Genomic DNA, 11,493 nt, shown 5'->3' on the forward strand with positions numbered 1-11,493 from the left:
CTATCCCTCTGTCCCCCACCTAAAAAAACCAACAACATAATTCATCTGACAACAAAAAGATCTATCTTATTCTGCAGGGTTTTTTCCTTCTACAGGTCTCATTTTCCTTTGTTTTATAATAGAATATAGAAGGTTAAGCTAGGGAAAGAAGGGAGCCAAATCCAGAAAATACCTAAAGGTGTAGTATGGTGTTTTAATTGTTACTCTGTTGGTTTATACCTGGAGGGGATGATATTCTATTCAGTGCTATTGTATTTTAGCTAAAGGGTGACACGTGATGTTCTGTTTTGTGCTATCATTTAGTCTTTCCTGGAGGATATGATATTCTCTCCTGTGCCATCATTGTGATCAGTTTTCAGACATCTCAAGTTAAATATAGTCCCACATTTCCAAACATGTTATTTCTTAATGTACATCATGAAAATCAGGCAGTCATTCATTACAGTTAGCCTATTAAAGAATCTGAGGTCCATGACTACAATAAAAACAAACTAGCAGTACGATAATTTTTAATTAAGGGTTACATCAGAACACTGCCATAGTTATAAATAGTAGTAACATGCTACACTGGATTTCAAACAGCTAATGTTACTAGAAACACACTACTTTAATTTGTGACTATTTCGAGCTTTAATGAATCCCTGATGACAATGAACTACCCTAAGAAAATCTATATGGTAGGCATTTTGGTTCTCAAGATTCTAGCAATTTGCAATTTCACATCAATCCTGACTTGCTTTTTAAAAAGTTATCCAAAACAAGGGTGTAGGGAACAGGATTCCCATGGATGGCTAATTGCTTTTATTGTCATCACATTAACTAGAGTTGCCAGTTTTGGTTGGATATATTCCTGGAGATTTCATCACAACATAATATTTAATTAAAGATTAATCTAACTCCTGGAGACTCAGGCCTATCTTGGAAGGTTGGTAACCCTAACATTAACTCTGACTAGAAAGCTGCTTTCAGTGCTACACTTTTTGTTTTTTTTCCCCCAGAATAGCCATATGGATTATTGGGAGTTTTATTACATTAATGCATGACCCATTGAAGTCAATGAGAGTTGTTTCATTGACTTCAATCAGTACTTGATTGGGCCCCTACTTACCAGGAAGAAAGGTATATCCAGCATGGCCCAACTATAAACTGAATCTATACAATGTTTGCAAATTTACTATAAAGCTTTTGCTAGCTGCCAGTCAGGCCTATCTGGTTTTAGTTCCATGCCACTTTGTGGTACATATTGCATTCATCCAAAGATGTAGTGCTTGCTTAATGAAAATGTATAGGCTTTTATACTAGTAAAGGCTGAGTATGGTTCTGGTATTAATCCTTGCAACTGTTCAAGAAGTTTGAAAGCTTAGGTTCAAAACAGCAAGACCCTAAGAGAAAAAATGGAGGTATGACCATTAACAACTTATGGACATAAATACTGCCTAATGGCTGAGAACATTGAATACCAATGCTTTGAGAAACAGAATTTGAAGTTTAGGTCAGGAAATATGAGGTAATTACAATTCCTCATGCAAGAAATTAATATTTAAAAAAAATCAACTAATGATGATGTTTCCAGGCTAACTAATTGTGACCTTTTTAAAGTGGTGTACTCATGAGAGAAGCAGTCAGCCTCTGCCACTCTTATCTGTGGAACACGGATCTCTTAGAACAAGGAACACTGTAACAAAATTGGCTAATAAGACTAAAAAAGCATGAACTGAAAAATTACTGCCTGATGATGACAGATCACATGTTTACTGTGCAGACCAGATTTGTTTTGCAATTCTCCATAAATGAATGCTTCTATATGAAGGAAACAGACTGTACCTAAACTGTGGAAGAAAATGACTTCAGCGGACAAATTTATTGAAGACTTTTACCTTTGTAATAATAAACCTGGATTTAGGCCTTTTAGTTTTGGGCACATGAGTGTGGGAGCACAGTTTTTCTAATATTTTCTACACCCATGTAAGAACTGAGTTTTAAGAACAATCAGTTATTGTAGTCACATATTGCCTTTATAGTTGTTGATACTTCTGTAAATCTCAGAACTTAATTTTCATTTTTATCTGGTAGGGAATTTCCTGTTGCCAAACATTTTTAAATGGGGAGAGGAACTCCATAATTTTTAAAGGGAGGCCGTTTTTGAATTCTCAGGCCCAAATCAAAACTTTCTTCACTCCCCAGTGCCCTGATTCTTTTGTTTCTCTTCCTCATTTAGGCCGTGATTCAACAAAGCACTCAGTTTCAGTTATGTAATTATTAGGGCCTGATCCAAAGCCCATGGAAATCAATTGGAGTTTTACTATCGATATCAGCAGGCTTTGGATAAGGTCTTTAATAGCCTGAAAACCTTCATGATAAAATTAGTTAAACCAAACTATTTATACCATCAATTAAAATTAATTCTTTTGAAGCCAAAAATAAATTATTAACAATGAACACTAATTAAATAATCCTTCATATTTACAGATATATGTATACAAAAACATATTTCCTGCTGGGCGGTGTTGACTTTCTTAGAGTCAGTATAGTCATGCTACTGACAAAAGACTGTATTTATTCTGGAAGAATAAATGCAATACTTAGGAAGCATGGTTCTCAGGCTGGGCTACTTTCACAGCATATACGCTCAAAATACAACAGCAATTTTTTTTGCCAGTGACAGGCGGTTGCTAAACTATTTAATCACATACATAAAAATTAAGTTTACCTAAAAATGAAGTGGCTGTGCTAGAAAGAGATTTGATCATCTAATCCTTTCTGATGATATGGAACAGATCCTCTGCTAGTGTAAACTGGCATAGTGCCACTAACATTCTATGGAGCTAAACTGATTTCCACTAGCTGAGAATATAGCTCATTGTGATTCAGTCACAGTTTGCAGACTACGAACTAAAAGTTGTCTGATTTTCTTCAAAAGTGCTGAGCACCCGAATCTCCCACTGAAGCTAACCGGTGCTACAGTTGTTCAACACTCTGAAAAATCAGGTCAATTTTATTTAGGTGGCTCATTTTAAGTACTCAGGTTTGGAAAAAATGGTTTTAGTGCTTATAATAAAATGGTTAAAGTGTCACAATATGATTTACTTGCTCTTATACCAGCTGCTGCATTTCCAGTGACTTGAAAGCATGAAGCCTCAAAAAATACATATAACTACAGGTGTATTTTGTGCAGGTGAAGGGGAAACTCTGTATACTACTACTTATATTGCGTGCTATTACAAAGTCAGTAGTTGCCAAGATGTGTAACACAATGGTATACGGAAGATCAGTTCCCTGTTATAGAGGAAATAATGGTGGTAGCTCAGAATCTCAGATACACTATATAACAGTTGGTATATGTTGTCCTTAGTATGGCAACCACTGTACACTAAAAACAAAACTCCATTTGTATAAAACAAAAATCTAAAAACCAGTGCAGTAATGGCACCATAGCAATGTGATACTGTGCAGATACTGAGCCTAAATTTCAGTATCACCACCTGAATCATTTCAAAATGAAACTGGAATAAGCCGGTTATGAATGTATTGTTGGGAACAATCCTGCATTGGAAAATAGATGGACTAGATGACTTAAAAGCTCTTTCCCATCTCTAATTTCTTTGCTCACATAGGATTACTCTTCAAAGCAACAGCCTCCAGAAGAGCAAAAAAGTTTGAAGCTAAGGAATCTCAGCATCACTAAACTAGTCAGTTGCTTAAGTCAAAGTCATTGTGTGCCTGATCCAAAGACCATAGTAGTCAACTGAAGGACTCCCATTGAAATTCATGGATTTTGGATTAGGCTCTCAAAAGTCAGGCTTCCCCCCCTTTGTCAGAGAATCCCAGCAGCAGCAAAGAGCAAGTAAAGCCACTGAGCGAAGAATGGATACTTGGTAATACAGATAGGCATGCAGATACTTGGTGATGAGCACCAGTACAAAACTCTGAGATATGTTATCATCTACCCTAACAAATCATCTTTTTACTCAGCATAGCAAAGCACACCTGATTATTAAAATGTCCAATTTACCAAATACAGACAGGTTTTATTTTAATGAAAAGTGAAATTAAGTTATACAGCTATAACAATCATCTAAGGGTTTCCAGTTATCCCAGAACATACTTTAAGGGTAACAACTGTCGGCAGATATAAAGATGTGGCCAAGTAAAATCATTTTAGCCACCCCTAACAATGTAATGGGAATGTTTATCTTCCTTTGTACTGGCAGGTTAACTTGAAAACAATAAACTTTTAAAACCTGTGTGTCTTTGTGGTATCCCAAACTGCTACACAAAAGGGAATTTTGAGCTTGATTATGCACCCCTGGAGGAGTCCTCATTGGATTCAGTGGGGGCCAGGGCAGGCCCTAAATTAGCTATAGAATTATATTCAACACAAACTTTCATTATTTGTCCATTCTTAACAAACATGCAAGAGATATAGGATGAAACCTCAGTTTCAAGCAAATCGGAGACAAATTCATCCCCGGTGTAATTCCACTGACCTCTGTGGAGTTCCTCTAAGGGTGGATTTGGTCCAATCCTCCTTTTTTGTGTTCTCTTAGTATTCACTTATACAAGCCTGATATTATATAAACTGAACTGGCATTTATCTGGCATGAGGTCAGTACACCACAAGAACCTGTGGAACAGGCAGTCAAAGGAGGTTCCTTTTTGTAGCCTGCTTCAAGACAAACAACACACCCAGCCCTCGAAATTGTAGGCTCCAAACTAGCTATACCTGGATTGTGGTCCTGAGAAAAGGGCAACTTCAGCACCATGGACAAGGGAAAGGGAAACCTCTATCTTCCCTGACCATAATGTGAGTTAACACTACTACTGAATTACAAGCACACAAAGATAAGTAGTATTCCCTTTTGGGGCAAGCAATGGATTTGGGGTAGGAGGGAGAATAAGGAAGTAAATTGTTTTAGCTTTTAGATATACATGAAGAGGTGAAGTCAAGCCCACACAAGACACAGAATCCCTATTTGACAATACAGTCCATGCTCCCTATTTGTCTTTCCCCGCCCCCACACAAAAAATGAGAAAAGACATAAGGGAGGACTATATAGCTGTAAACAGAGAGCCTTTGGTCTTTGACTATTTATATAAATCAATTGTTACTAGCAGAGGCAGATTAAGACTTTCCAATAAAATAATGCCCTAGAGTTTAGGAAGATTCAGTGAGACTCCATCGGTCCAGTAGCAGCCGCTACAGAACTGCTCGGTGTGGGCAAAGCTCTCCTGGCTCCTAAGCTAGCTCGGGGGAGCGCATCCCAAGCCTTTATACCCCAAACCCCCCAATTGTTCTTATCTGCAAACCTCCGTCTCCCTTGCCACCGAAACTAACCAGCCCCTGGGTCTGCTCCAGGAAGGGTGGTGGGGGAGGCGGATTATTCCTGATGATTAGAAACCCTCGGAGTGGGGGGAGCAGAGGCTCCACCCCAGGGTCCGTACCCACGCTACCTCCCCATCGACTCCCCGCCTGCACCATGCACCGCCCGCTCCTGATGCAATGCACCGGGCTCGCAGGGCTGCGGCCGCGGCAGCAGCCCCCCACCCCGCCGGGGAGAGGGAGCGGGGTCTCGGCGTGCCTTTGCATGGGAGGCGGCTCCGCGCTGGCCGTGCCGGGGAGGCTCCCTTTGGGCAGCCCCTGCGCCCTTGACATGACAGCGGCGATCTGCCTCCTCTCCTCCTCGCTGAGCTGGCTCAGGTCCGCCTCCACGCCGGCTGCCAGCCCTTGCCCGCCGCCGTCCCCGGCCGCCGCCAGCCCGGCGGGGAGCCCGGCCAGCGCGTCTCCCCCCTCCAGGCTCGCCTCGTTGCCCATGGCTGGCGGGCTCGGCTCCCGACAGGCGAGCTCTCGCCGCTCCTCGGCGCAGGCTGGGCGGCTCCGGCCCCGGCTGGGCTCGCCTCTGCCCCGGTGGGGAGCGGGGCAGTCAGTCCTGGGCGGCGGGCGCCGCTGCCTGCATGGCTCCGGGGCGCTGGCTGCGGCCGCGGTGGCGGCTGCCGGGGCGAGAGAGAGCGAGCGGGCGCCCGGGCGATGCCAGCCTAGCTCTGCCGCCGCCGCCTCCCCGCCGAGCGCATGCTCCGTGCCGAGCGCAGGTGGCTCCCCCCCCTCCCCGCGCACACAGCGGCGGCCCCCGCCTTACCCGGGCAGTTAAAGGAGACGCGGAGTCCCAGTGCGCCGCCCCCCCCCCCCGCCACACACACACGGGACCACCGCCCCCAACTCATCACCAGGGGTAAGTGCCGCAAAAAAGCTGCATCTGGCACCGGGATCCAGACAGTGTGGGGCTCCCCCCCCCACACACACACACGCACACAAACAACCCACATTCATAGGCAGCCAAGTGTAGATGCTCCAAATACATCCCCAGACCCGGAGATATACCCGTGCCGGAACTAGGGGTGCGGCCACACCCCCTGGCTTGAAGAGGTTTCCATCCTATTCAGAGTTTACCGTTTGGTTCAATGGCTCTTAGCAGCCCACTGTAATAATTGCTCCAGCGCCCTTGAGTGCAGAAGCAGCAGCTCAAAAATCCCAGATCCACCCTTCTGGGTTCTGCGAAATTTTTGGCCCCATCTTACAAATTCCACAGCTGAGAAAGGGATCACAGCTCCTACTGCAGTGCAGGGGGAGGGACAGCTCAGTGGTTTGAGCATTGGCCTGCTAAACCCAGGGTTGTGAATTTAATCCTTGAGGGGGCCATTTAGGGAATCTGGGGCAAAAAATTGGGCATTGGTCCTGTTTTGAGCAGGGGGTTGGACCAGATGACCTCTTGAGGTCCCTTCCAACCCTGATATTCTATGATTCTACCTTCAACACCTGGACCCTATATCACCCCAGTTTTTTGTTGTTTGTTGTTGTTGGTGTTTTGGAAGCTGTTGCAGTGGGTTATGTCAGGGCTACTCTCTTTATGTTGAAGAATTTAGAGGGGAGGGGCTAAAAATTGGCTGAATCCACCTGCTGGCTCCATATTGTCACGGCACTTTTGCATGATGAATTAGAGTCTGGGTTTATTTTACTTTATTTTGATGCACTGGGGCATTTAGACTTGCTCACCCTTATGGCATTTTAGGGTGTTAGGAGTTGAGTTACTGTGTGTCATAAAGCAGCATCACGAGTGGCTAAAAAGTCCAATGCTCAAACAATAGTTCTTGCCACAGATGATGCAGGAGTCAAGTGCAGGGCCAGAGGATGAAGCCAGAACACTACTCGTGCCTGACACCTGCTGTACTTTCCTCTTCATACTCTTCACTTTCTTCTTTCTCAACCACCTCTCTTCAGGGTCTTTGACTCCTTTGTGCCACACAGCCCTCCATTGCAACCTATTGTTCGCCATATCTTCCCAGCTTGCGGTGTTGATGTTGAAAGTTTTTATGTCCTTTTTTGCAAATGTCCTTAAACCTGAGCTGAGGTCGTCCCAGTGGCCTTAGAGCATCCACAAGTTCTCTGTATGGGAGAGCCTTTGGAATGTATCCATCTTCCATCTGGTACAGATGACTAACCCAGTGGAGACATTTGTGTCTGAGAATAGAGATTAGGCTGGGTAATTTCACTTTTTCAAGTACTTTGGTGTCAGGGCCTTTGTCTTCCACCTGATATTTAGAATATGGCAGAGACAATGTGTGTGGAAGGTATTTAGCCTTCTTTCATGCCTGTTGTAGATAGTCCAGGTCTTGCCACTGTACATCAACATGCTCAAAACACATGTCTGGTAGACCCATATCTTGGTGTTCAATATCAGTTTTCTGTTATCTCACACACACTTGGTCAATTGGCCAAATATGGTGATTGCCTTTCCAATGCAAGAATTAAGTTCATCATAAGAGAGGTTATCTGATGCATCTGATCCTAGATAACAGAACTTGTGCACAACTTTTAATGTGGTACTAGCTATTAAACTTCGGGTGCAGCCAACACACCTTGTACCATAATCATTGTCTTCTTCAAAAGTTCTTCTTCTTAGAATCACAGAATATCAGGGTTGGAAGGGACCTCAGGAGGTCATCTAGTCCAACCCCCTGCTCAAAGCAGGACCAATCCCCAACTAAATCATCCCAGCCAGGGCTTTGTCAAGCCTGACCTTAAAAAACTCTAAGGAAGAAGATTCCACCACCTCCCTAGGTAACACATACCAGTGCTTCACCACCCTCCTAGTGAACATTTTTTTCCTAATATCCAACCAAAACCTCCGCCACTGCAACTTGAGACCTTCACTCCTTGGTCTGTTATGTGGTTAATGTTAATGTGTTGGCAACAACTTTGTTTGGTACAATGGAATTTCCATAGTGAAAGTCTTATTTGGCAGCATACAAGCACATGGTCTGTGTCACAGTCTACACTGTGAAAACTGCAAGTATGGAGAACATCCTGTAGGTGTTTTCCACAGGTTACAATTAAATCTGGTGCCAGATCTTGAGTGTCTCCACAAAACCATGTGGCAGTGACTGCCTTGGAAGTAGGTGTTGGTAATGCACAGCCCTTGGTGGGTGCAGAACTTCAGTAAACTTTGCCCATTGTCATTAATTTTTCCTTCTCCATGGTGGCCAATGCATAGTGGCCAGGTCTTGTAATCTGAGCCAACTTTAGCTTGCAGTCTTCCAGTAGCAGTGGTAGCTTACTACTGACACTGCCGAGTTGCTGAAAAAGTCCTTCTCTTCAGAGATAGAACGATGTGTTGGGGTGTATATAGTGATGTTAGCAAAGTCTCCTGTGGTAGATAGTCTTAGTAATATAATATGTTCTGATGTTGCAATGGGACATTTAACCATGTGTGCTCATGAGTTTTTGATTGGGAAACCCATCTGATGTTCACGGTGGTCTTGTTTTCTTTTTCCAGTTCCAGAGAAAGGTGTAATGCACCTCACGGAAAAAGCCCACGCCAGTTGGACTGGTTTCAGAGACAGTGGCTACATCAATGTCAGCTCCCTTCTCAACAATGATGGTGGACTTTCTAGGGTGGTTGATCTTCTCTAGATCATTTGACCCACCAGTGCACATTGTCCATCCTTTCCAACAAGCAAGTTTGAAGAGGGCAACCATTGTACCTGAATGTTCAGTGTGTACACCTAGACAGAAAAAAGATAAAGAGGCTTGCCTCAGGACCAAAGCCCACCCTCTTGGCAGTACTGACTAAGCCCAAAGGCTTGGAGACCAACATGTTCAGAAGCCAAAACAGCCGCAGGAGATACGGGAGGGCAAAGCTGAGTTGCTATGCCAACCACATAACATTTTCTCCATCGCAAGTTTAATTCAGTGTTTTCTCCCCTAGCCTTTGTCTACCCAAGAATTAGCTGCAAGGCAGCAGTGCCAGATGGAGTTATTCCTTTATGGATATTATTTTTTTCAATCCTATGGGTATCTGGCATATATCCCACTCATTCTACGTGGTGGGGTTCCTGGTTTAGCTGCCTAGCACTCGACCTGTGGCAGGTTGTACTGCGTTACATGGTGGTACCAGTAGCAGGTCTTATGTGCCTTCCCTGACTTTCCTTTCCTTATGAACCATAAATAAACAGAAATCTGTCCTAGAAGTCCCATGGTATGTCTTTCTCCTACACTTTGCCCCATAATTTCCACACATCTTTTTTGCTCTAACAGCTTCTTATGCTATCTGAAAGTGACACTAACTCACTGGTTTTGCTCTTATTGACAATATCACAAGATAATGAGGGACAGTACTCTGTTGTTGCAAATACATAACAGCTATTAAATGAATCAGCTTTTTTATCAAAAGTTATCATTTCCATCATTGTTATTCAGTGACTGGTGTGAAACAAGTGGGTGGTCCTCGGCTAAATACCATTCTTGTCAAAGGAGCCTTGTCACTGACATGAATGAGTGTTTGATTGAGCCCCTGCTGGACACATAGCCACATCCTGAAAAACTCCATTATGGTTGAATGCTAATTGGCACCTTTACCCGTCAACAGAAAAACTAGGATTTAAATAGACTTTATTACTATTATTTATTTGTTGATATGGTTCTATAAGTGAGCATGGGAATTTAAAGGCAGAAATATAAAAACAAGTTGCCAGTTCCAAGGTGCTATCTAAAGAGTAGTTATGAATAAAGATTGTACCCTGAGTGCCAACACTGACACTCAAAATTAATTCACTTATTAGTAACATCGGGACATTCCAGAGGCCTAGTTAATATAAAAGTACCCTACCAATTTTAAGTAAAAACAATAGCATAAATGCTTGGTGGAGTGGGAAGGGGTAACATTAAGATTATCACAAAAAAGGGAGGAAGGAGCAAAGGGAGATCACAGCAGAACCAGGGCATGTGGTGGAGAGAAAAACACTCCTGAGGCTTGGTAATATGCCTGGCTATATGCAAAAATAAAAAGCAAAGGAGAAGAAAAGCCAGTATATTAATCAGTTGGACTCCTGGAGGCTGTGCTGGGCAACAGAAGTGAAGGCTAAGTTAAAGGAAGAAGAAGCAGAAAAAACGTACCCATAATACTTCATACATAGCACTCATATTATTTGTATCTTCAAAATGCTGTACAAATACCAATTAAAATTCACAAAAGCTTTATCTGTATTTCTATGCCCATTTTGCAGATACAGAAACTGTGACAAAAAAATTAAGTGACTGTCCCAATGCCACTGTTGGTGACACTGGGCACTACTCTAGGTAACTCAGGAGGGTGGAAGACCATGAGTGTCGAAGAAGCCCTCTTGCTCTAGGCCCAGACAAACTGAAGCCCCTCTGCTCCTTGAACTTTCTGTGACCCTGCACAACTATGAGGAAGCTAGCACACAAACAGACAGGTTTGCACACGGCTCGCCAGCCAAGGCCAGTTTCAGCCTGGGAAACATATAGATAAGGCAGAAATGTTTAGCAAAAACCAGTAACAAATAGACCCAAATAAGGCAAGGCTTGGGCAATGCTACTGAGGAAAAACACAACTGACTGCTTTAGCTGATTGGCTACAGTATTGTAGGGGGCAACAGGTAATTGGTTGCATAAGCTTGTGTAGTGAAGTAGGAGAAGGTATAAAATGTATACTGGAATCTGCATGCGCTGCTGCAGGATTTGAGACAGCTCAGTCTCCCTGCGCCCTATTTGAAGCTTCAAATAAATCTCTCTGCCACCCCGTTTTGGTCATTGGCGTGACGCACACCAGGCAACGAACCCAGCTGTTGCTTGCCTCGGGCACTCTGTGCCGGCAAACACCACTCAGTAAGTCTGAGTGTCTAGATGAAAACTCAGGAACTTCTGGCTTCTGTTCCATGTCCTAAGCCATGTTGCCTACATATATTTTGTTTCTCAGAACTGTTATCTTCTGTTTTGTTGCTGTTGCATGCTATTCTCAAAGTGACAAAGGAAGAATCAGAATTGTGGAAGGAAGATGTAATGTGCAAACTGGTTGCAATTAATGACTGGATGAAATACCAACACTGAATTTTCTATTTAGACCAGGAACCTGATCAAAACCAATGGAATCAAGGCACCTTACTCCCAGCAGAAGCCTTTGACTTACTTCAGAAACCTAT

At 43.3% G+C, this 11,493-nt stretch overlaps 1 protein-coding gene across 6 annotated transcripts in view; it reads right to left on the reverse strand.

Moving 5' to 3' along the window:
• Positions 1–5,812, reverse strand: part of PCLO (piccolo presynaptic cytomatrix protein) — a 522,276-nt gene extending 516,464 nt beyond the window's left edge. For all 6 annotated transcript variants that reach the window (XM_074942561.1, XM_074942563.1, XM_074942562.1 and 3 more), the window contains exon 1: positions 5,580–5,812. In XM_074942561.1, the coding sequence (XP_074798662.1) occupies positions 5,580–5,812 (233 nt within the window). The remainder of the gene's footprint in view (positions 1–5,579) is intronic.
• Between the last annotated feature and the right edge of the window lie 5,681 nt (positions 5,813–11,493).

This window comes from Natator depressus, chromosome 1, assembly GCF_965152275.1.
Source record: "Natator depressus isolate rNatDep1 chromosome 1, rNatDep2.hap1, whole genome shotgun sequence".
In the NCBI taxonomy this organism is placed as follows: domain Eukaryota; kingdom Metazoa; phylum Chordata; order Testudines; family Cheloniidae; genus Natator; species Natator depressus.